General features: G+C 35.1%; 2 protein-coding genes across 5 annotated transcripts in view; one reads left to right on the top strand and one right to left on the bottom strand.

The window, feature by feature from the left end:
* The window catches only part of ccdc172 (coiled-coil domain containing 172), a 48271-nt gene that overhangs the window by 20173 nt on the left and 1254 nt on the right, over positions 1 to 26844 (bottom strand). The window contains exons 3-8 of one of the 4 annotated variants that reach the window (XM_051917785.1): positions 26316 to 26432; positions 25844 to 26009; positions 24236 to 24337; positions 24032 to 24134; positions 21281 to 21368; positions 20561 to 21045 (exon numbers count right to left, since the gene is read on the bottom strand). In XM_051917785.1, the coding sequence (XP_051773745.1) occupies positions 21016 to 21045; positions 21281 to 21368; positions 24032 to 24134; positions 24236 to 24337; positions 25844 to 26009; positions 26316 to 26432 (606 nt within the window). In that variant the 3' untranslated portion in view covers positions 20561 to 21015. Of the gene's footprint in view, positions 1 to 20560; positions 21046 to 21280; positions 21369 to 24023; positions 24135 to 24235; positions 24338 to 25843; positions 26010 to 26315; positions 26433 to 26844 lie in introns of those variants that run through there. The other 3 variants (XM_051917787.1, XM_051917786.1, XM_051917788.1) reach the window with 3 other exon arrangements.
* On the top strand, positions 12599 to 20618 carry si:ch1073-126c3.2 (uncharacterized protein LOC555816 homolog). The gene is made up of 6 exons (XM_051917789.1): positions 12599 to 12760; positions 14000 to 14085; positions 14249 to 14363; positions 14672 to 14784; positions 18737 to 18851; positions 18989 to 20618. Exons 1-6 carry the CDS (start codon positions 12709 to 12711, stop codon positions 19174 to 19176), a joined length of 669 nt encoding a protein of 222 aa, XP_051773749.1. The 5' UTR covers positions 12599 to 12708; the 3' UTR covers positions 19177 to 20618.

Here is a 26844-nt window from a genome sequence, read left to right as displayed (position 1 = left end):
TTATCTCTCTGACCCTGAACGTGCACATTGTGTAAGCATGAGCGACTTACATGCATAAACACACAACGATAAGAGCTGTGTTCGGTAAATGAATACTGGAAATTCTACGCTATATGCAATGCAGTATTGGGAAATTTGGAAACTATATTTCATACTGAATATGGGAATAAGAGGCTTTCTGTGATAAGAAAACTCCAGTGTATCTTAAACAGGAGGAATTCCTAAGGAGCCACTCGCATCTGGGGCTGAGATGAAGTGTGAGGCTTAGCTGGGCCTGCGGGCAGAGAGAAGTTAGGCATTGTAATGCCATCTGTACTCATCCTGTCCATATGTTCCTGATGGATACCTTAATTTAACATGGGTAAAAGAAAAGTACTTTAAATGACCTTTATACTTTATACTAAGAAGTACTCTGAGAAAAGCTGTTTTTATCTCAGATTATCATTAGAATGTTACATTCACAGACACCTGCTGGGTCTAAAACCACCATACTTCTCCATTCATGGGAAGTATTCTCTGTTCCCACACTTCTGACTTCTACTAAAGTACAAGACTGAATAGGGATGAGCGATATGACCAAAATTTTAAATCAGGACATGAGTAATTTTATTTCACAATAACAATATATTATGATATAGTTATCTTGCTTTAAAGTTTTTTTATGATATCAAAATGTTGGATACCATTGAAATTTCATAATTCTCATAAATCACCAATTTCAATATCACACAAATACTATAGCCTAACTAACATGAGTAAAAAAAATAAATAAATAAAACTCAATCTTACTGAAGACAACAGTCAGTGATAAAATAGGAACAAAGAAACAAATTACAAGCAATAGGACAAAAAACTACAATAGAACAAAGACAAATTAAATAGATTACCTGAAAAATGTCAAGCACTAGAATAGTTGTATAAAAGTAGGCCTGATCAAATTTACATTCTTATTAAAGTTACTAAAGTAATTCAGTCAAGAGCAATGAGAGATTGTTTGATTAACATTAACGGCACAGATACGGCACAGCTACGACCGAACTGTTTACATTCACTTACGACATTCACTAAACTACTGTGTTTGCGTGAATACTCACAAAGACGGGCACTTTGACACAAAAGGCGCCCAAAAGAACTCAGTTCAGTACATGTGCATTGTATGAGCAGCAGATTTATGTTATCCCGGACCGTACCCGAGATTGTTTAACTCGACCCGACCGGTACCGTTGTAAAATTTCTACTAGTTAACAAATTTCTACCAGTATATCGTCACCCTAGGGCTGGGCGGTTTTTCCGATTTTTTCGATTAATTCAAATTTATGTTTTGCCTCGATTTTATTATTTTTTGAATCGAGAAATCGCGATTTTGAATAAAAATGTTAGCAAGCGTTCAATTAGATATGTTGACAATACAGCAATGATAACCGCATTAGGAGAAGAAAATGATCCGACCTCAGGATGGCGCCGGCGTGCCTGATAACCGCTCTCATGTGACGCTCTATGAACGCAGAACACATCACTGTTCTGGCTGTTCATTCAGAAATGCGTTATTGCGTTATAAAAATGAGACGCAGACAGTGGAATGAGAAAAAAGTGCAAAGTTATTAAACGCGAGTTGAGCTTTTTTTTTTTTTTTTTTTTTTAACTTGACCGCCGTGTTTTTAGAATGCCGTTTCATGGGTGAGACGCTGCAAGCGACGCGAGACACGAGTGCAACACCAAAACATGTCCGCCAAACATAAAAACAATAGTACAAATAGCGCAATGGAATGCAAACAACTGTAAACCTGTTTGATATTTCATGTTTGCATGATGGTGACAGGCTGAAAGCTGCTGTTGTTTTCTGTTTTTACAACGCATTTGCTGTTAATAATAGCCTATTACGTGTTAGCCTTTTTATTGCTATTACTTTTTGGCTAAGAAATATTTAGCATTTTCTTATTTTATATTATTTCTGAGTATATAGGATGTGTTTAAGATAAGTTTGTACAACATTTGTCTTCATATTTCAGGCATATTTCTGCAAAGATATTTAACAAATTGTTTTACATTTACACCATGTTGATCACTTCATGTGTGGTGCACTTGGAATGGAACTTTTTTTTAACCAGATTGTTAATAAAGAGAATGTTACTTAAATCATATTGTAGTTAAGTTAAGGTGACTAGTTAAACAGTTAAAAAAAAAAAATAATAATAATAATAAAATAAATCGAAATCGTGAATCGGTCAATCGTTCTGAAAAATCGAGATTTTTTTTTTTTTTTGGCCATATCGCCCAGCCCTACGTCACCCTAAGACTAAAAAGGCCTTTGCACACTGAGTCCAAAATTTTCGTATGCGTTTTTTCGTATTCGTGATCCTAAAAATTGGTCACGCACAGAGACCTTGCACGCTGACTCTGATGCGTATTAATGAATCCGTTGCAAAAAAAATTCGCAAAATAATACAGAATGGAGTCTTCAAGCAGTGAGCATGATTTAGTTGTCCTCTCTCTTCTTAAGAAGAGAAAAAGAAAGAGGAAATATTGGGTCCATCAAATCCTGAGATTGCATAGAGAGAAAGGAGAGTTCCACCTCATCAAGGAGCTGCGTGATTATCCTGAGTGTTTCAAAGTTTACTTCAGGATGTTAGTGGCTCAGTTTGATGCTTTGCTACTGGCACAATCTGTCTTTATATTCTGTCTCTTTGTATTCCGCACTTTGTTTGTCATACAGTGCTACTGCTTTGTGCTGTAGACAACGTGGATCAACTTGTCAGATGGCATTCGCGATTTTGGCGTTCGCTTGTACGGTGGCTCTGAATTGTCAAAACGTCTCTCAAAATGCGTGCCACGAATGCGAAAAACGCAGAAAATCAAACCTGATCCCAATTTTTTTATGACGGACGAAAGTTTCGGAGGCAGTGTGTAAACGTAATTGACACAATGTGAGGTCGTATTTATTTTTTAACGTGCAAAAATTTCGGATGCGAATTTCGGACCAAAGACCTTAAATATGTCACAAAAAGACAACCCAAGGTCATTGGAAAAAAAAAAATGCCTGCGGCAACATTCCTGCGAAAAGATACTATGCTGCTTCTTGCATGTTTTGCGATACTTCCCTAGTGAAATGTCCAGTAAGTGGGACCTAAATGGAGTTCAGTTTTATCCGAAACAGATGATATGAACATGTCAACATTTTATTATGTTGGTTGTTATACAATACATAATGTTTGGCGAGTAGCACTAAAAGGTTATAGTTCTGTTGTGTTTGAAAATAATGTACTGTACATGAGATAAAAATGCAAAATAAAAATGCATTTTCTGAAGCAATCATGCCATTTTAGCTTGCTTCTAGTATTGAGCTCTTTTATTCTGACTCGTGTTTCATGCAACTTGTGCCCGAGTGCTCCATATCGCATGTGCAATGCTTACTACATTAGAAAAGCTGTGCATATGGAGCTGGTTATGTGATGCCAATGTCAAAATGTATTTGTTTACAAATTATGCACTATAGTAAAAGTGATTTGAGGTCATAATGTAGTATTGTGCAAGGAACAGCGCAAAAAAATGTGTCTTTATTAATGAATAATCTGCCTCGTTGTCATAATCTGTGTGAAAAGGAAAAAAAAGTTGTTGCCATTTTACTGCTTCTACAATAGGGTTAATTTCAGCTAGAAACTGCAGTTAATTGTACATATACATATTTGGAGTTTTGCAAAAACGTCGGTAAGCGGCACGTTACGAAAAGACATGTTTCTTAAAGATTTGTGACAGCTATAATACACGAGTTAGGCTTACAATGATGTTAGGGACAATGCACATCTCACAGCTGTCAAATGTCCCATCATCCTTGCATTTCCTCTCTGCGCTCTAATGAAGAAACCAATTAAAGAAAATAGTGAAGCGTGCCACACGCCAACGAATGTGATCACATTCAAATCACATCCATAGGAAACTTCACACAGAGAGATTCTCTTTTAGAAGTTAAAAATGTTTCAGTAAACTTTCAGTATAATGTGCACTCACCATAAAACTGTAGTATGTGGCCCCACCAATTCAAGGAAACCTAGATTCCTCCATTAGGCAAGATTTCTTACCACAAGCCAGATGTACCCTGCTGTAGTCTAATGGGGTCAGATGTTCAGAAGAAGCTGTATTTCTGCATAGTTTGGTCTATGAACCACAACATTCACATGGTATACTTGAGCACACACATTTTCAGAAATGCACTACACTACATCCCTGTATTGTAGTACAGAGGAAGTTAAAAGCTTGCCCTTGGTTAACAAAATAAAAAATTGACCTCATGCCTGTCTAGATTTCACATAAGCCATTTACTGTAACAGTCATCCCCAGTACACCAGACTGACAGATGCAACCGATGGAGGTGGATCTCAACTGAGGCCTGCTGTGCTTCTAATAAGAACACAAAAGCAATTCCCCACAATGATAATGGCAAAGGGCATGTCCGGAACAGAAAATATGGTGCTAAACAAACAAATCCAATCAAATTAGCAGCGAGAGACTTCAAATCACCTGCTGTGAGCAATGTTCCCATTATTATACACAATCTAAAGGTCTCTATGATAGTTTGTGCATATTAAAGGGATAGTTCACCCAAAAATGAAAATTCTGTGAACATTTACTCACCCTCATGTCAAATATTCTAAAACTGTATGACTTTGAGTGTTTGAGATTTTTTTTTCTTTGTCCATGCAATGGAAGTCAGTGTGCTGTTTCAAAATACCTTCTTTTGTGTTTTACAGAGGAGAGAAATGTGTAAAGGTTTGAAATTACATGAGAGTGAGTAAATGATGACAGAATTAAAATTTTTGGGTGAGCTATACTTTTAAGTATGTTTATTTGTTCAATATCTGTTAGTTATAATACCCTGTTGAAGGTTGGATATATTCTGCTTGTCCTTCGTTTGTTTGTTAACTTTGTGTTTTTCAGTGTTAAATAGTCTATTTTTTCCTTGTCTGAAAGGCTTGTGCACGTTCTTGTGGTGCCATCAGCCAATCAGCGTTCCAGAGCGATCAGACATATGGCATTCTTTGCAGCTCAGGTTCTAGTGGCTAGTGATTTATGTTGTTTTGCTCATCCCTAATTCAGAGAATGAGACAAAGTACAACTAGCATCCTTCATGAAAAAAAAAAAATGCATTATTATACAATTAATTACTCTGACTTCGAAATAATAGTGTTCGTTCAACTTGCCTGCACTACCGGAGAGAAAAAACCTCAGCTTTTTCACATAAATAATGTCAGAGGGCATAAAAGCTTTAGGGGGAAAAATGACTAGGTAACTAGATGAAAATATAGTCTTTGGGTAGATTGAACTGGGTCACTAAGTGTGCTTCATTACACAGCTCTTTGAGCACTGTAGGTTTGCAGATGTCACGCACACTCGCTGCACTATATGAATGATGCTATGTTTGGGATGAGGGGTTACATGTGCTACAAAGTGCATGCATTAAAGCCACTCAAGCCACATTTACATTTAACGAAGTCTTGCCTTTAAAAATTTACTGACCTAGTCTGTGATCTAATTGTGCGTTTTGATTAAAAAGTCAATCCAGAGATTGAATGAACTATAGTCTAAATTAACATTACCATAAGGCATAAGACACTGTCTGTTTGCCAACATCTGTTGCTACTCTACACATACATATTATCTGGGAAAATCTTACATTTTAACAACCAACAAAGACCATAACTATCTGACAGTTCAAATGGTTATGGTTTGCAGACAATGTGTTGCATCTATAATCAATTAAAATTTTTGAAAGAAATTAATGTCATTCAGCAAGGATGTATTAAATCGATTAAAAGTGACAGTAAAGAATTTGTCACATTGTTACAAAAAATTATTTCAAATAAATGTTCTTTTGAACTTTTTATTTAAAGAAACCTGAAAAAAAAAATGTCTCATGGTTTGCACAAAAATATTATTGCACAACCGTTTTAACTGGGATAAAAAGAAAAGTTTCTTGAGCAGCAAATCAGCATATTAGAATGATTTCTGAAGGATCATGTGACACTGAAGACTGGAGTAATAATGCTGACTATTTAGCTTTGCTATCACAGGAATAAATTTTAAAATGTATTAGAAAACAATTATTTAAATTGTAAAAGTATTTCACAATATTACTATTTTACTATATTTTTGATCAAATAAATGCAACCTTGCTGAGCATAAGCTATATATAAAAATAAAAATCTTACCGACCCCAAATTTTTGAAGGGTTTTAAAGGGTAAGTGGTAAAGGATGTTGATTGTGCCAATGATGTTCTGCAACAGACCAATCTAGAAACCCAAAGCTAAAAATTATTATGGGAGATGAAGTAAGAAGCGAATGAAGCCATAACCCAAAGAAATGCCATTTCTGATGGAAAGGGTGTAAAAGCATCAAGGACACTGGTGACATTTAGAATTAGGAAAGCACTGGAGGAGGATGCTTAACCAAGCATTGGCTAAGGTGTTCTGGTGTTGAAATGCCAGCGGGTTTTTTTTTTTTTTTCTTTTCCTTCATGTTTGCAACTTTGAGCCAAAGCAGCTGTGACATAACCGTTTTCCTGGTTCTTCACTGCTTTGCACCACTCATAGAGCAGAGCATTTTCTGCATTTAGATGCTTAGAAAGCCCAAGGGTGGATATGACTCATAAGTTAATCCCAAAGGTGATTGGAATGGTCTTACCTGGAACAGTAAAAAAAAAAAAAATAGCTTGCCTCTTCTTTCTTTTTAAATGTTGATTACAACAATAATGAATGAATGACGGCATTTATGCTATGTTGTCGTATACAACTTCTGCTGCAAAGGCCATTGAACTCACTGCTAGTGCTTACATTAAGTGAACCATTAAGTAGGCCATTTGGTAAACTCAAAGTTTCCATATTTTACTAAACTGTGCTGCAAAGCTATCCTGTGGTGTTTTGAAAGAAGAAAAAGTTTAAGTAATTTAGCTTTTTTTTTTTTTTTTTTTTTTTTTTTTTTTAAGCAAAGTTTAGCATTTATTGTTCTAAACATTCAAATGCTTCAATGTGCAAAAAATTGAGAATATATTGTTGCATTTCCTACATTACCTTACTTACCTCCTACATTACATTACCTATTTAATTTCAAATGTGTAAAGACAAAGCTCAAGGTCTGAAAAGACGCAGTTACTCTTTGATTGAAAAGAGTGAGAAGGGGAAAAGAAAGAAAACTCCCACTGTCTTTCTTGATCCCTTCCCTTGAGTAAGCTAGTCTGTGTTGAGGTATCACAAACCCTCACTACTTCTGTTTTATGCCAAGTCTATAAATACCATGGCCCTTGTGGAGGCCTTGCATCAGAATTTGCCCTTGAGCTCCTCTATCCAAGCATACATCAGAGAAGGTTTCCAGCTGTGGGTGCATATTGGATAGATTACTGCCTGGGACCCTCTATAACAATGATTGGCCAACTGCTTAAGGCGTGCTATTAACCATATCCTCCTTCCTTATACTGCCTTTTAAGTGTCTACTTTCGTCTCTTAATACTTTTCTCTACATACGTGAACATGAAACATTCAATACATTATCATGTCAGCTCCTATTGTTTTGTATCTTTTATTATAGAAAACGCAAAAAGACGTGCACATTCTCTCTTTACTTCTGCGTTACTCCAAAGCCGCATGTCGTCTTGCTGCCAATCCATCTTTCAGCTTCAATGCCCTGTGTGAACCCTCTGTTAAAGTTACACTTGAGTTAACTCTTACCATCCATTTTACATTCTCCCTTCAATCTAAGTATATAATGATTGAACCCTTCTGAATGTTACTTTCTATCTTAATCTCACATGCCAAATATACCCTGTTAATTTATACGTGTTGAACACCACAATTAGTCTGAGTAGATACTAAAATACGTAACAGCTTCAATTTCAGTAGGATTTCCAATAAGAGACTTCTATTAAACCAACGCAAGTCATGAAGGGATGAATCAATCAAAAGCATTATCATTAAATATTAGAATGAAGAAAGATCAATAGCTTGTTGATTGGGAAAGTGTCACTCTGGTGCCACACAAAACAACCACGATCACAGCAAGGTAAGACTGGACACTTCAGCAATGATGGTTTGATGATTTAAGGCACATTCACATCAAGGATGATAACTATAACAATAATGTTAAAGATATAGTTCTAAAAATCCTTCTAAATATAAAAGAATAGCAGAGTTCACACCACAACTATAACAATAATAATGACACAGAGAAACAATATCGCTAAAATCACTTTCAGAATTTTTTTTTTTTCCCAGCTGATGAATGATAGAACACTGACAGCCAATCAGAATTCACCCTGCTTTAAAGAGTTCAACCATTTAAAGGGTTAGTTCACCCAAAAATGAAAATAATGTCATTTATTACTCACCCTCATGCCGTTCCACGCCCGTAAGACCTTCATTCATCTTCGGAACACAAATTAAGATATTTTTGTTGAAATCTGATGGCTCAGTGAGCCCTGCATAGCCAGCAATGATATTTCCTCTCTCAAGATCCATTAATGTACTAAAAACATATTTAAATCAGTTCATGTGAGTACAGTGATTCAATATTAATATTATAAAGCGACGAGAATATTTTTGGTGCGCCAAAAATCGAATCAGCAGTTCGGAGCACCAAAGTCACGTGATTTCAGCAGTTTGGTGGTTTGACACGAGATCCGAATCATGCTTCGACACGCTGATTCATAATGCTCCGAAGCTTCATGAAGCATTGTTTTGAAATCGGTCATCACTATGTAAGTCGTTATTTTGTTTTTTTTAGCACACCAAAAATATTCTCGTCGCTTTATAATATTAATATTGAACCACTGTACTCATATGAACTGATTTAAATATGTTTTTAGTACATTAATGGATCTTGAGAGAGGAAATGTCATTGCTGGCTATGCAGGCCACACTGAGCCATCGGATTTCAACAAAAATATCTTAATTTGTGTTCCGAAGATGAACGAAGGTCTTACGGGCGTGGAACGGCATGAGGGTGAGTAATAAATGACATTATTTTCATTTTTGGGTGAACTAACCCTTTAAAGCAGCAGACTGAAGCACGTGCTTAGAATAAACAGAACGATATTGGACACTAATTTAGTTATTGTTATAGTTATCTTTATATTTAATGTTCTTGGGGTGAACAAGCCTTTACACTGATATTAATGATTTAAAAATGTGTCAAATAATGCAACATTTAACATTTAGGGTAGCTAACTAGCTAACTACAGCTAAGCAAATAAAAGTATGAAAAACAATAAAAGTATTGTAAAGGCTAACTTCTCAAAGTTTATGGATCAGGTTTTAAAATAAAAACCTTTTAAATCACAAGTTTATTTGTGAGCTTATATCTCACTATTCTGATGTTTTTCCTCAGAATTACAAGTTTATATCTTGCATTCTTACTTTTTTTTTCTCAGAACTGTGAGATATAAACTTGCAATTGCGAGTTATAAAGTCTGGAATTGCAAGATATAAAAAAATATACATTGAAAAAAAGTCAGAATTGTGAGATGCAAAAAAAAAAAAAAAAAAGTCAGAATTGTGACATAAGAAGTCCCAATTACCTTTATTTTTTTATTTTGTGGCAAAAACAAAATAGTTTCACAAAATAGAATAATAATAATAATTATTATTAAATCAGAGCAGTATCTTTATTTAATGCTCTGTCACAATATATCAATCAAGTGCTTATGACAAAAAGAGCAGAAAGAATCTAATAGGGATCTCGCTCCATCCAGGCACTTTTATGAGTTGTTATGGTTTATTCAAATAGTCCTATTTACAGCTGTGTAAAGTTAAATTAAAACTATAACTCAACGCTAGAATGTCATATGGAGGATATTAATATACTGTAGATGTTGGCCTACACATGCAATTTCAAAGCTTCTCTGATGTATGTTTGGTCTTCACTTCTAAAACTTAGAAAATATTAAATTAATTGTTTACAAGTGCAAAACTCCAAAAACAGCTATGGGCGGGGTGGGGGGGGGAGTGTTTCCCTTTGTATATGATGTGTACATGTGACAAGATGTGTCTACTTTCTACTACTTTTTTTTTTTTTTTTTATAAGGTAACCATAAGAGCCCATTAGTGTTACAAAATAAAACATTTTCACTTATCCTGTCTGTCTGACTTTGGGGAGCTGATGAACTCCTTCAAACACATTACAAGAAGAAAGAACCTTTTTAAGATCGTATTTAAAAAAAAAAAAAAAAACCTTTTTAAATATTAATCTGTAAATGCCCCTTAGACACCCATTAGCATCAACAATTTCTCTGAGATATTACTGAGTACATCGGTGGTTTCAGATGTGACAGTGTGTTGGCGGAGGTCCCAGGCCTCCAAATTCAGATGCATGTTGTATGATTCACAAAGCACCTAAGCACAACCAACACCTCAAGTCTCTCCTTGTCTTTCTTACAGTGATTTCTTTGTATTACCATCTTCCGTTTAATTTAAAGATGTCACTGAAATGAGAGTCAAACAAAACCACACAAGCACACTGATGTACACATTGTTTCAGAAACATTATCTGCTAATTTGTGTATAAAACGGTTTAGGCAGCGGTTGTCCTAACACAACAGATGAAAAGCATTCACATTTGTCCCTCTGCCAGGCTCACACAGTTAATTGCCTCAGACTGAAAATAAATAAAGAACTATGATTTATGCTCAGTAATTAAAATCAGAAAAATGTACCAAGTTCTCAAGTTTGAGCAGCTACATTTTAATTTTCTCTTATATTGCTAGGCATAAATCCTTTAGTTTGAAAGTCATTGCTGAAATGCAAAATGAACATAACCCCAATTATTTGGCTGAAAAAGAATTACATTGCAATAAGTAGCATTAAGTACTCAACAAATGTTTGATCAACGAGATGTGCATATGCTACACAAGACAGAAAAGAGACACTCTTTTGGTTTGCAGGCCAGTGGCAGGGCATTAAACATTTAATAATGTAAAGCTGGGTTTAAGCCGCTTTTATGTGGAAATACTTAAAGAATAGGTTAGGACATCACAGGCGTACAATCATCCCTTTCAAACCTCTTAAGCCACAACAGGAGAGCTCTTATTAAAACAGTATTCTCCCCCTAAGACACAATGAACTAAAGACTCTACAATCAAGTGAAATGAGTTTAGTTAAAGCCTTTGTCATCGCTGTGTACTGCAATAATTAATCCTTAAATTAAACAAACAAGCAATTAGAGGAGAAAGTAATTATTATGATTTAATTTGTTTGAGCGAGCAGTCCTTTGAGGCATGATTTAATGTCTAGGTATTCTTGCAGAGTGAATATTCATTAGCCCCAAAAGTAGTACTCCCTCTAGTGAATTGTTTGACAATGGTCTTACACACTTTTACTGCCTGAAACACACTAATACAGTACAGATGAACTTCAACGGGTTAATTCACCCAAAAATAAAAATTCTGTCATTAATTACTTCAGCGCTTCCAGGTTCTACGTCAGAACGTCAGCTCAGTATTGAACAAAAACAACGTACCAAAATGACACAGAACAGAGGATATTGTTGAATAAAGTCGTTATTTTTGTTTTGTTTTTGCGCACAAAATGTGTTCTCGTTGCTTCATAAAATTAAGGTTGAACCACTACAGTCACGTTGACTATTTTAACGGTGTCTTTAGTACCTTTCTGGATCTTGAACGTGGTTGTTAAATTGCTGTCTATGGAGGAGTCAGACAGCTACCGGATTTCATCAAAAATTTCTTAATTTGTGTTCAGAAGACGAATGAAGGTCATACAGGTGTGGAACGACATAAGAGTGAGTAATTAATGACAGAATTTTCATTTTTTTGGGTGAACTAACCCTTTAAGATTGAGCTAGCAGCAGTCAATAAAGGTTAATGCAGAAGAGATCAGAGAGACCTTAAATACAGTAAAATAGTAATATTGTGAAATATTTTTACAATTTAAAATAACTATTTTCCATTTTAATATATTTTAAAATGTTTTTTTTTCTTGTGATTTTTTTTCCTGCTGAATTTTCAGCAGTCATTACTCCAGTCTTCATTATCAAACAACTTTTTCAGAATTCTTTGATAGAAAATAGATTAAAGTTAAAAAGAACAGCATTTATTTGAAATAGAAATCTTTTGTCACTTCTGATCAGTTCAATGTGTCTTTTTAGTTTTTTCTTCTTTTCTCTAATATATAATATTATATATATATATATATACATATATACATACATACATACATACATACACAGTATATATTCAACACTAGAAAACATACTAAACAATAGACTGTTGAGTAAAAGGAACTCAAGTGAATGATATAAATAATGGCACAGCTGGCAGTGAGGTGCTAAAGTCTATGTTAGGATATAGCTGTTATCTAGAACCTTTTCTGACCGACAAGTAAGTAAATATCCCACAGTAATCCAGGGTGCAAAACACAACTTATTATCAAAGCAAACAGAAGTTGAAAACAACAGAATTAAGAGTTATGAAGGTTCCCAGACTAACTGTTGTTTTGGCAATTAGTTAGTCTGTTATATTTAGTGGAAGCACTGACTGACTGGAAACTGACTCTTTAAAAACCTTAGCAATTTTGATTGTTCAAGGCAGGCATGTTGTAATTTGGTCAACAAAATGACTGTACATTAACCTATGACGCAATAAATTTATTCCCAAAACTAAAAGTTTAAGAGGTAAACATCACATAGAGCCTTTTCCCAATAGCACTAACAACATGAAATCTGCAACAATAATCAGAACATGGAAGAAGCTTTGCTTGCTCTTTGGTAAGCATTATTTCGGTTACTTTACAGTATGCATGCTAAATCTTGAATGATTTGATTCTAGGGATGCACCAATATGATTTTTTTGGGGCCGAAACTGATACCGATTTTAACAAAATTTTTGGCCGATACCGATACTTGTCACTTCCTCTTTTATTTGAAATTTTGTCATTAAAATAGATAGTATTTTGATCATGTTTTAAATCAGCAAAGTTCAAAAACACCTGCATTAAAATATACTAGCAGGTTTATTGATGCATCATCAAATAATTTTAATGAACATGGATTGGATCCATTTAACATTCAGTAGGCCTACATAAAGACAACAGAACAAAGATACATATGAAATAAACAGTGCTTTTTAGGTAGGTTTAACTGTATTCAGTTACATAAATAAAGTAAACAAATGTAAAATAACACTGCATATTCTTCACTGTATAAATTATATACATATTAATTCTTCTTTATTGTAACACACTTCATTGTGATAAATCTTCTAATTTGTTTTTGTATACATTTTAATATTTTTTGTAAGTTTAAATATGTATGAGATCTGCTCTCCTTTACTAAGACGGGACTCTTATTTTGACGGGTTTTCTCGTCTACGGAGCTATAAGGGTAATGGAGAGCATGCAGTTCTTCTGAGATATTTTGCAGATTTAAAGTTTGTCAGTTTATTAAGCACCCCCGAAAAGGCGTAAGATCTGTATGTATTTGTTTACTGTTAGTTGTAATAAGTGTTTTGAGTAATTCGCTGTATGTTGATGATAATGCAATGGAGAGAGAGAGAGAGAATTTAATGTGCACTTCTTGTGCTCTGTATTGTTTAGCTTTTGTGGTGATTTTTTTTGGAGTGAAAATGGACGCAAGAAACGTAATAAAACATGAGTAAAGTTTTAGTCATCATTCCGATGGGGTCCGCTACACTAATGAAAGTTACAGAAGTTATTTAGTCAAGAATAGTGTGCGATCTTTTGTTATTTGATTAACATTAAAGCGCAGACAGCAGCGCTAGGATTACGCAACAGTCATTATAAAGCTCCGCGCCTTCACGCAGTTAATTAATAAACCATCGGTTTGTTATATTGGCTTTTTTCCTGCTACAGCCGATATGCCGATGGTTGTAAATTGAGCAGAAATCGGCCAATAAATATCGGCGGCCGATACATCGGTGCATCCCTGTTTGATTCTAATCGCTCTATGAAGATTTTTACTGGAAATCTCTTTGTGGTTCTTCTACAGCATTTCTCTTGACTAGAGCTCATGGAAATAATACTTCCTGCTCTTCCTCTGAACTCTCTTTTGGGAAGCTCGACAAAAATCTTAAGGTATAGCGTCTCTTTATCTACAGCTAAAACACTATGTAAACTATCTGTTTACATACAAAATATTATCGTAGTAAAATAATGGTATGATGTTGATGGTGTTATTGCAGGCACATCTAATATCAAAATTAAGATTTGATTTTTATGCTAACTTCTTTTTATATAGGATTTAAAAAATTGTTTGGAAGATGTATCTGCTACATGGACAACATATCAAAAAGCAAACATTTTTAATCAACTACGCTTTCTGACTGATATCTTCCAGAATCACCAAACCAGAGGTAATTCAGTCTGTCCTTCCAAAAACAAATATTCCAAACAACATATCATATTACCCATCACACCCTTTCAGCGTATGTTATTCAATATTTTAGCATATACTGCAAGCTATGCTATTTTTTCCAAAACTTGAGTACAGTGCAGTATATCACTTTTTATAATATGCTTTAAAATTGCAAATATAGCACAGCACCAAGATGTGTAACATATATGCTATTTCTTTCAAATATATATTTGAGAAACAGAATGCTAAACACAGCTAATATTTATGTCTATAAAAAGTACTAAACAGATCCTCTCTTCTTTGCAGAGTTACAGAATTTACTGCCAGTAAACTGTTCTGCTCCAGCAGTGCCCGAGGATGGAGGCCTGCTGTGTGCAGCTGCGAAGAATGCGATCTACTGTAAACCTATGTGCAATGCGGTACATTAGTCTCACTGCTATCAAGACACATTTTATTTTTGCATTACTTTTTTTTATTCAAATAACAACTAAAAAATCTTATGCTATCTATACTTTTTGGATACACTTTCTTTCAACTAAAATTAAATACGGCATAATGTTTTTTGTTTTTTTTTTGTTTTTTTTTAGTTTAAGCATACTATAAAATACATTAACTTTACTATACTAAACCACTATACCATACTAACTACATTCCCAAGTTAAAACGGCATCTGCAGGTTTAAAAAAAAAAAAAAAAAATCATATTTTCTTATATCTTATTATTCTACAATTTTTGAATGCACATTAGGAAGCACATTAGCTTCTTACCGTTCCTCCAGTTAACAATTAAAACACTGCGTATAAGTGGTGTAAAAAATATGGGTCGATCCTCACATTTGTCTGAACAAAAACGGCAGACATGCTGAAGTCAAATTCAATCTCTGACAGTAGATGGCATTTATGAAACAGCAGAAATATAGTGGTTTTCCACCCCCAAATTTAATGCCAAGTTTACAAAGGCATTAGGTGTCACAGTCAGATGTGCTTTTGAAGTGGCATTTAGGTGTCTTTACACACAGACTTTTTAATGCTGCTTAGAGGTGGCATACATGCATTTACACAGCAATTTCAACTGTATACTTTGATTCTAGGGACTGAGGTAGGTCAGAGCAGGCACAATTTGGTCTGGCTTTGCAGCATTATGTCTTTACATAGAATATTGAGCAGACACAGAACAGCTTTAACACTGCTGAGGAAAGAAGCCTTGCGACCTCTTGAAACAGTTAAGACTTTTCTAATACCATTTAAGATATTTAAGGCTTTTTATAACTTTAAATTTGATAAAACTTAATTTAAGACTAAGATCCGCGAAGACCCTGTAAAATGCACCCAAAACTGGTGCTGGTTAGGACTTGCACATCTACGCATTGAAATATAGCTCTGGGGCCGTATTCACAAAACATTTTATCTTACCACTAAGAGTTCTCCTAAATGGCAATACAAGTTCTTAGCTAAGTGTTTTCTCTTAAAACCTATTCACAAAGCTGCTGAGACCAACTTTTACTGAGGAATAGAGAGAAGTCTTAAGCTAAGAGAAAGGGCGGGATTGACCTCGTTGCTATGGACTATGACCACAGTGATTGGCTGATGGGGAGGAGTCTCTGTCAGCGATTTAATAATAGAAATATTGTAGAATGAGGTATCATGTTGCCATGTACAAATAAAGGTTTTAAAATAAAAATGTTGCCATATTCAAATAAAGATTTTAAAATGTAGGCTAAGTGTCACTAATTAAAGGGTTAGTTCACCCAAAAATGAAAATTCTGTCATTTATTACTCACCCTCATGACGTTCCACACCCGTAAGACCTTCATTCATCTTCGGAACACAAATTAAGATAATTTTGTTGAAATCCAATGGCTCAGTGAGGCCTCCATAGCCAGCAATGACATTTCCTCTCTTAAGATCCATTAATGTACTAAAAACATATTTAAAATATTCTCATCGCTTTATAATATTAATATTGAACCACTGTACTCACATGAACTGATTTAAATATGTTTTTAGTACATTAATGGATCTTGAGAGAGGAAATGTCATTGCTGGCTATGGAGGCCTCACTGAGCCATCGGATTTCAACAAAAATATCTTAATTTGTGTTCCGAAGATTAACGAAGGTCTTACGGGCGTGGAACGGCATGAGGGTGAGTAATAAATGACATTATTTTCATTTTTGGGTGAACTAACCCTTTAAACTAGTATATGTTCAGCTAATTGTCCGCCTCTTACATGTTTGCATCTCGAGAGATTGCAGAATTCAAGTGACAAATTATGTTTTATAAACAAAATTTTGGAGGAGCACATTCAAACAGTCTATCTAATCAGCTTGAGTGGAGGTATATATATACACAGACGAGAGCCGACTCACATAGTTACCTCGACAGTTTTCTGCATCCCTCCGCCAACCCGTTCCTCACTCTCAGCTGGCTGGGGATACGAGGAGAACTCTGGATTTGGGCAAAATTCCAAGCTCTGAGCCCTCGATCCCCTTGAACAGCACGGCCAATAAATTTTTTTATATATATTTTATTTACTCTATTTGATCATTTGTAAGTGTGAACTAGTGAAAACAACTGCCACAGGTAATCAGGCATTATTATTTATTTATTAAAGATTTATTTTTGGTGTTTTATCGTAGATTCAAATCTATAAATCAAAATATGTATTGCATTTATGAAGAAAAGGCTCAGCACCCAAGGCTCTATCGCTATTGCTTCAATGATGTACAGTGCCTTTGGGTGGATTGCTAAGGCAGATTGGCACCAACAATCATTTTAGGACTGTTTTTGATTTTGTCTTAGTGACTTCCCTTGTGAAAAAGAAGTGCACTTTAGTATACTTTTATAAAGTGTACTTATTGCACAAATAATATATTTTTAAAGAACACACTTAAGTGTGAATTAAATGTAATGTTTTCGCCACTTAAGTGCATTCTGTTTGTAATTAATTTCAAATGTATCACAGATTAAGTTCATATTAAATGCAATTCGTTGAACTTTTGAATGATTTTTTTAAACCACCTAAGTGGGACTTTAATACAATTTATGTATTATGTACATTGAAATATGGTAAAAGTGTACTTCCGAATGTACTGACAAGCAATTAATGTGAACTAAAATATACTTTAATGTAATTTACATGTACACTATATAATTTAATACATTTGTAATTAAATTTGTATAATAATGAAGTTACAATTTAGTATATTTCAAAACTTAATTACCAAATTACAATCAACACAAATGCAAATTGAAACCCTCTACATTTATTGATGAAACAATCTCTAAAACAAATACACAACCTTTTTGTTGATGCACAAGAAAAACCCAAGAAATACTTTAAACAAACACAAACAAGTGTATTAATAAATATTGTCATTAAAGTATATTCTCTTTATGTATACTTAAGTGGCCTTTAATTTGAATTATATTACCTGCAAGTGCACTTTTAAAAAGTATACTTTTAAGATTTGAAGTACACAAAAAGTACACTTTCAATACAATTAAGCACACTTCTTTTTCACAAGGGTTAGGAGTCCTCTTGACTACTCCTAGTGTTTCACAGATTTAGGAGCTAGTTTTAGAGATAAAATGCTTTGTGAAATACTCTTAGAGCAAAAACTTAGGACTGTCATGGCCATTATTTTTAAGAGTTTCTCCTAAATCGGCAAATTAGGAGCTACTTTTAGCCTTAAGATGTTTTGTGAATACGGCCCCAGTTTTCTTAGGGCCTATCCCAATCATCACACTTGTGGTCTTGGCCACTTGAGAGTGCACACAACAGGAAATAAGTGCACAAGACTGTTTCAGGTCTGATACATGCCAAAGCTAGGCTTTTTTTTTATCCCTTAATGGACACTAAATCCACTTCAGAGCAGCAATTATATTTTACATATAATTTGGTAGTAAAACACTACATTTTATTGGTGCAGAGATAAGTATGTGCATTTTGCAAAATGTTTGCAACTGCTTTTTTATTACTTAATTAGAAGCACCATCTTCTACATACAGACTACTGGAGAGACATTTAAAAGTTTATTTTAAAGTGCAAAGTATTGAAAATCAAAATGTGTAAATGAAGCTATGTAAAAACCTCACTTGCATTTTTATAACACAAGTGCAAAGACTACAAGTGTGGGTATTAGGACAGGCCCAAAGAGTTGTGTTTGCAAGTGTGTGAAGTAAACACGTTATTTGTTTAACAGACTTCAATAGACAGAACCCAATGATTCATCAGCACCTCCCAGTGGACAACCCAAGATATTGAAAAAAAAGCTTGAAACCAGAATTCAGGCCAATCCTATAGGGCAAAATCCACTATCCTAACAAACAAAACATTTATTTTTCTATATTTAATCTTTCCATGCAAACAGGGTTATGATTTCACCTTTATAAGAAGATCAAGGCTGTTTGAGAAATGCAGTGCTGCCACAAAATACAAATGGACAACACAGTTCTTTGGTGGCAACACGCTGGCTATATGCAGCAGTAAGTTTTGCACATTTGTCAAATTTGATATTTATAAATAAAGGAATCTGTGAGGTTCACAGGTTACATTCTTTAAAGTAAATAGTACTGCAAGCTTACATGTACTGAATAAGGTGCTTTCTTATATTTCTCTGAAGAGTCCCACATTGCGGTATCAGGAGCCTGCTCTGCCTACTTCCCTAAGAGCCACGACTGTCACAAAATAAAGAGCCATGAACAACTAATGAAGAATATAACAAACATCTTCCAATCAGAGCTGGCTATGGCAGACATCACACAATTATCAGATCCTATCATCCTTCACTGTGGCTATAACAAAAGCTAGATCCAAGAAGGAGATCTAAGAAGTGCTGGGTATAAATTAATTTTTTTTTTTTTTGCCATATAATGTACTGTAGGCATGATTCATGACATGTAAGTGCAAAAACTTTAGGAAAATGTAAACTCTAGAAATTTATAACACTTAATGTTAAAGGGTTAGTTCACCCAAAAATGAAATTTGTCATTAATTACTCACCCTCACGTCGTTCCACACCCGTAAGGCCTTTGTTCATCTTCAGAACACAAATTAAGATATTTTTGATGAAATCCAAGAGGTTTTTTAATCCTCCATTGAAAGCAATGAAATCACCATGTTCAATGTCCAGAAAAGTAGTAAAAACATTGTTAAAGTAGTCAATGTGACTACAGTGGTTCAACCTTAATTGTTATGAAGCGACGAGAATACAAAAACAAAACAAAAATAATGACTTTATTCAACAATTTTTCCTCTTCCCTGTCAGTCTGTTAAGAAGTTGGCGCAGTGCTGCGTTTCCGTGTTTACGTCCGAACGCCGGCTCCTGCGTCAGCATCACACACGTGCCTTGTGTTGCTCACGTGAAGAGGCGTCGGCCAATACTGAGGTGCCGTTTGGACATAGAACCTGGAAGCTACAACGAAAATAGCGTAGCAGAGGAGAGACGGGGAGCGACAAATTTGTTGAATAAAGTCGTTATTTTTTGTTTTGTTTTTGCGCACAAAAGGAATTCTCGTCGCTTCATGACATTAAGGTTGAACCACTGTAGTCACGTTGACTATTTTAATAAATATTATGTTGTGCATAATGTGCTCAAATCAAGTTAACCACAATAATTTAATGACTTATAATTGAGAATAATAATTTAATAATTTAACAACTAATGTATTTTCATAATGACCAGGCCCAGTATAGAAATACCACGGTAGATGACAAGGGTAAAACATAAGGAGCAAACTGCCACATGCAGCATCATTTACAAAGAATAGATTTTTTTCTAGCTCTAATTTTTGGGCTGGGTAGTCTTACAAAATCTTAAGACATTAGTCATATTTTTCTAAGCAATTTTACAGTGCACAATTAATCACCCTCAGACAATGGGAAAATAAAGCAGCCTATTACTAAGGGGGTTTCAGACGATTTAATTTCCGTGGCTGGAATAATCTGCCCATTGGGGTCTAAGGAGGAGATGAGAATCAGACAGATCAGCTTAATGGCAGATGTGCACCAGTCATCCAACCTCACCAATCATAGCCTAAGGCCAATAAATCTATCCCTGTTTATTTCATACACCAATGCTGTATGTGCAACAGAAATTGAAAAACAGTCCATTTTTATCTGTCCAAAATGTGTATTTAATCATTTCATTACAAACAAGCAGTCAATTTTTTGGATTGATACGAATCCAATTCAGTCTGTATGCAACCCTGCTTTTATTGTTAAACATGGATATTAAAAAGCATTTAAATGTTTTCCGTTTGGATGTATTATTGCAATAGGGCCACTAGATGTCAGTGTTGTCAGCATTTAAAGTACTTATAACAGAATCTGTGCCTTGCGTGAGATGAAGACAGGTACAGTATCTACAGAAGAACATATCTAAATAACTAATTTAGTTCAACACATTGGCCTTAGTCAAGCTTTTCTAACAGTACAAATAAGCAAGATCAAAACTATAGATCACATCATCTAAAGTTGTTACAATGTTGGTTATAGTGTATATACTGTATATGAAGTCTGTGTCCAACAAAATTAAATCATTAGTCAAAACAAAACTGTCACTATAATAACAACAATCATAATGCCAAATATTAGCCTACAAAACAGAGGGTTTTTGAAGTATACGAAGTCTGACTGAAGCACCCAGCCTCAACACAACATGTCCTTCTGTGATAACTTCTGCAAAGTAAAAAAAAAAAAGTTTTTTTTCTTTTTTTCCATTGTAGAGTACTAAACACATTCCTATTATGTGCCTATGCCTAGAAAGCTAGCGCTTTTCATCCATTTTTCAGATTAAAGCGCTTAAAATACTTCCTTGGTGCCTTAGCTTTGGGTATATAAGGAGATTGTAGTAGCAGTGTCAATGAGAAAGACCATTTTTTTCTGTCATTGTGTTTGGAAAGTACATAGTTACCAGTCGCAGGGAGTGAATCTCAGAGCTGAGGGTCTCTCGCAGAAGCTCAAGCTCTTCTTCTTTATATAACTCCAGTTCTTTCTTGAGTCTGAATGGGACACACAGACACATTCACGCAGGAAGATGGTTATTCGATCATGATGCCCAAAGCGAAATAATACAATCTTAAATTGCATTTCAAATTTTTAATTTAACTTAAAAATTAGTTTAATTTAATTTTATTAATTTCATGTAATAATTTTCAAATCTTTGATCTTGTTCAATCATTCAAGCAACTTCATGCTTTATACTGTATTATTAAAGGGATGGTTAATTATGATTTCACTTTTTTAACTTTAGTTAGTGTGTGATGTTGCATAAACAACATCTGCAATTACGACATTCAAAGTTCAATGCAAAGAGAGATATTTTCTTTTAAAAAATTCTGTTTAAGGACTACAAGCTTTTTCCCGGGTTAGTAACATCACTAACCCTAAAATTTACATAAACCCTGCCCCCGAGAACATGTAACAAAGGGGGTGAGGCCACGTTGGGCTGCTTTAGAGAAGAGGAAGAGTTGTTGTAGTAGAGTGTTGTTACCATGCCGTCATTTTACGCCGGACTGCTTCACAAACGAGGGTAAATTCAATGCTGCATTTGCACAAAAGTTTAACATGACGGCACATGCTAGTCGATGAGTTGAATCAACTCCACAGCAACTACAATAACCGTTTATCCACTAACCATTCAGAAACATCCAGATGCATTCTAAGTTCAGTTGTAACTTCTTCCTGAGTCTCTCAATCAGACACATTCTGGGGACACCAGAGACTTATATTAAATCTTGTAAAAGGGGCATTATAGGTCCCCTTTAAGAGATAAAAGAACAAAGAAAATACTTTTGAATGCACTTGGTGAAAGATTTGAAATTGTTTTCTAAACCGATATTCAAAAGGGCCGCAGCTGAAAAACTGCAGAAACATGGAGAATGCATAGTTGTGATTTAATGAATTGTATGAAACGAGAGAAAGACGGGGCACAAAATAATGTACTGAAAGTCAGCATAGCTTTTCACCATGTTGTCCCCACTAACTACTGGCAAAAACATGCAGCCCAATTTGCAGTTGCCCTTTTTTCAGTCTGAATAGAACATGAGAGTCATTAGATTTAACAGGTTAGACAACTAAATCGACCATCTCGAGCACAGAACCATTACTGTAATCTGTGTACTTTCTGAAAGCTATTTAGTATTTATTTTAAAATTAATAAAAAAAAAATGCTCATTTGCAAAATTAGTGAAAGTTTCATTAATCTAAAATACTGGTTGCTCATATGAATCATATGTTGCTCAATAAATGATTCATATATTCATATATCAAATCATTTTCAAAGAAATTATTTCAGGAAATTTTCAGCAGAAAATGTCTGCTGATGTGAGCACAACAAAATTCTGAACATATACAAGAAACAAATGCTTGCCTTGAGTAAGTACATATCCAATGAGTAAAGAATATAACAGAATATAAATGACATGAATGGTACGCAACTTTGCTCTTCCTTCATTAGGCTACAACTACTGTACAACATTAAGAGAAAAACGAGACTTAAGGGCAAAGAATATCCACACTGTATGTGATAAACACAACAGCCTTGGAAATCCACAAATCTTGTCTATATAGTATAAATCAATTACATGACTAAATACAACTGAAAATGTTTGATTTTTCATATAACGACATTATTACATTACTACTTTAGACTGAAATGCTGTCTTTTAAAAAGAAAGACATTTTTAAAGCATGTAGCATTGTCAACAGAACAGCTGAATAGGTTTCCAGGATGTAACCAGTTAAGGCAAATCAACATAAAATGTTTTTAATGCACACAGTTGATTTTAGGATTTACTAATACAGTTTGGAACAATTAGGTTGTATACAATTGCACTATATGAACAAGAAAATTTGTTTATAATGGTTTGGTGTGAATTGCATCCCAAAACATTATAATGAGGAACGTGAATAAGCTCACTAAATACTACTGGAAACCAACTCTGAGGTTTAAGGAAGTCTTGAATTAACCCGAAGTGGCTGATAAAACACATAAAACCAGAAACATCTTTACATGGGCAAAATAAATCACTTCAACCCTGCCATGCAGTAAAGTTTGGGATGCTGATGGAGTCTTTCTCATAACTTCCACTTAAATAGATACTGTTAATTTCAACTGACATATGTTCAATGTCAGATGATCAATACAGGGGAAAAACTGCCCTCTGCACGATGGGGGCATGTGTTTAAGAGTGATTCATGACTACATAGGAGAGGAATGAACATATCCTGAGCTTAGCAGCGCTGTCCCAAAAGCCTCGTCCTCAGCACATCCTGTGGGCTTATACAGTCTTTCCTTTTAATGAGGAAGATTTGTTCCACACTACCCCCACATATGATTTACACACCCTATGGAGGAGCTTTCTTCCTGAGACAGGACAGCTATCGATCCCCTTTCCATCATCACTTCTTAGTGGGGCGTTGATCTGAAGGGGTTGTGTTTATCTAACTCTGGACCGGACATAGTAAGCAACATATCAAAGACCTAATTAATAGGATGGATCTAATGCTGCATTAGTTTCACATGGTTAAGTGACAGGAGGAGGAAGATGGAAAGATAGATGGAGGGAAATTCAGCATTCTTTGCTTACACTCCTCATGGATCATGTTTCTCTGGTTAGATAAAGACACACACTAATATTACGATAGGTCTTAACTTTCTTGCCTGATGCAGGTGCTGTCTGTCAAGGGTTTCTGACGGACCATGAGCCTCTCGGTCTTCAAAATCTCTGTCAAAGCCACTGCTTCCTTCAGATCTCTCTCTATATCTGCAAAAGAACAGAAAACTAGGGGGTGAGGACTTTTTGACACATGGATACTTCTAAACTATGTCAGAGAAAGTTCTGAAGTGAGCAGAGCCTTGTTTTACCTGCAAGCTGTGATTGTATATCCTGGAGCTCAGCTTCTAGTGATCTTTTCTCTGCCTCCATGGAGCTCAGCAAAGTGTTCTTTTGCTTCAGCAAGTCCATCTCTGAGGAACAGCAAAGGTGACAACTCAAGTAACCTGCTGGCAGGCGGTCAGAACTACAACAAACAGACCTTTGAAAAACGATAACCATTTTAATGAGGATTTTGTGGCTGTCTTCCGAAATACAAAATTTTGTTTTCATCGAAACCTAAGAAACAATGGTGCATTTTCAGTAAAGTGAACATTACAGGCTTATTTGTCAAATTACAGCATGCCGACAAAAGCTTGATAGTCATTCAGTGCTCATTAACACTAATTTTGGCTCAAATAGTTTGCTAAATCTTGTGTGGTGATTTAACAATGTAAAGCATATTTTCAGAACTTAAAGGTTAAAATACAATAAAATGTTTAGTTAATAAAAACCTATATATGATTTTTAATATCTATTTTGACTAAAATAATGTCAGGTTTAACTTTATTAAAGGCCCACTTAAGTGCCTTGAAATGCACAGCATTATTTAATGTGTTGACAATTTCCACTGAAACAGGAAGACAGGGCGGGACATATCGAACAGCTCCTCCCCTTTTTTGAAATAGCCAATAGCGTTTCGTTTATATCACAGCTCGGCCAGAGCCGTTGAGCTCGGTAAAGCAGCAGTTTCCTCCTAATCTCTAACCGTTTATCCTCCTAATCTCCTCCATATCGCTTTAAAATATAGCATTCTATACAGAATTCAAATGTGTCCGATACGTTGTGTGGTCTGCACCGACTCGCTTATATCATCCGCTCTGTGCTATCGTGTCTCTGGACTGGCTCCGTGGTGGTTTGCGTGACACTAACATGAAACCAAACTTCATTTGCCTCATTGCAAAGCATATTTACACTGACTTAATCGTTCCCTATCCCCTATATAGTGCACTACGTGCCATTCACCATTTAGAATTTTCCGTGACTTTCCAAAAGAGGGAAAAATATAGAGATACAGCAGTCAGAAGAGAGAAAGATGTCAAAATTGCCATCACTCCCTCAGTTGTTGTACAGTATACACCCTCGCAGCAACGTTAATTTGTTTTTTGTCATTTACTGCCAAGGTAATACAACAAAAAGTATATCTTTATAAAGTGTGTATTCATTTTTTTTTTAAATGAAAATATTAAAAACTTTGCTAGATTTGCAATGTTGATAACTATGGAAACGCTTCATCACAGCCCGTGAAAAGCGTCCATTAGAATGATTTCTGATTTCTGATTACTCCAGTCGTGACACCGACGACTGAAGTAATGGCTGCTGAAAATTTAGCTTTGCCAGCACAGGACCAAATTGCATTTTTAAATATATTAAAATAATAATAAAAAAAAAAAAACAATTGTTTAAATTGTAATAATATTTCACAATATAACTGTTTTACTGTGTTTTTGATCAAATGAATGTCACCTTGGTGAGCCTAAGAGACTTTCAAAAACATTACAATCTTACCAAACATTATTGGATTGATTTAGATCGGATTTGACTTATGCACAGTAGTGTGCAGTGAATAAAATACAGATTTTTAACAATAAAACACTTACCTTTGTGTAGAGTTTCAGCTTCCAACTCCAGACTCTGGATCTTAGAGCGGGTTTGGGTGTGAAAAACAGCATTTCTGTTGCTGATTAGGCTGAATTTATTGTTGAAAGTTATCATCTCCTTCAAGAATTTCTCTCTTTCTTCACAGTATTCTCTTTTCAGCCTGTCCTGAATTTTAAAACAATCAAAAGGCTATTATGCAGATTACAAACAGAGTACAAAAGCACTTTTAACACTTCAGAATGAGCATTGTGTTAGATGACAAATAATGCATGGCTTTGAAATATTCAATGGCCAATGATGTCTTTCTTTATCAGACCACATAATGGTAACTAGCTTCATAATTGTAATAATATTGTTTCAGGCATAACTTTGTTGTGTTTTCTTGGGGTGTGTGATGAAGAGGCAATAGCCTTTCCAAAAAGATGGAATACAAAAAAAAACTTCAATAGACTTCAATGTGGCAGTATGTACCAGGGTTTCTTTGAGATCTCTCTGCAGCTCCAAGAGTTCTTCTCTCTGCCTTTCCAGTTGATCTCGTCGCTTTGTCATCAAAACAAGCTGCAGTTTGTTTTCAGACAAGAGCTGAGCCTATGGTCAAAAAAGTTATTCTTGAGTTTGACCAGTGTCTTATTCAGATGGTCCCGAAAAGCGTCCCTCAAATGAACTTTGTATTCACAGCAGTGAAGTTTTATAACTGGCTGCACAAAGACATTGCGGCAGCACAGCATGTTGCTCATCTGACGGATCAGTGGCTTCAATGCTGTTTGTTAAGGTAAGCTTATGTCATTTTGTTTGTAGGTCATTCTGTAATTGGCATTGCATTGCCTTTTGAATTCAAGTCCCTGCTTCTCTCCTTTTACCAGCTCAGTCAACTGTGAAAGACATCAAGGATCCTTCAGGTAATTACTCTCTACCTGGCTTCAAAGAATGCAAGCAAATTATGCTTCATAATTACACAGGACACGTTGGTCTGACCAAACATAATATTACGCAGAAAATT

Source organism: Ctenopharyngodon idella, chromosome 13, assembly GCF_019924925.1.
Source record: "Ctenopharyngodon idella isolate HZGC_01 chromosome 13, HZGC01, whole genome shotgun sequence".
In the NCBI taxonomy this organism is placed as follows: domain Eukaryota; kingdom Metazoa; phylum Chordata; class Actinopteri; order Cypriniformes; family Xenocyprididae; genus Ctenopharyngodon; species Ctenopharyngodon idella.
Note: the sequence above shows the minus strand (reverse complement) of the source record. Positions and strands in the feature narration are given on the sequence as shown.

Coding starts and splice junctions, on each gene's coding strand:
- si:ch1073-126c3.2 (XM_051917789.1), top strand. CDS start 12,709: ATGAAATCTGCAACAATAATCAGAACATGGAAGAAGCTTTGCTTGCTC. Junction 14,086..14,248: donor AGCTCGACAAAAATCTTAAG/GTATAGCGTCTC, acceptor CTTTTTATATAG/GATTTAAAAAATTGTTTGGA. Junction 14,364..14,671: donor CCAGAATCACCAAACCAGAG/GTAATTCAGTCT, acceptor TCTTCTTTGCAG/AGTTACAGAATTTACTGCCA.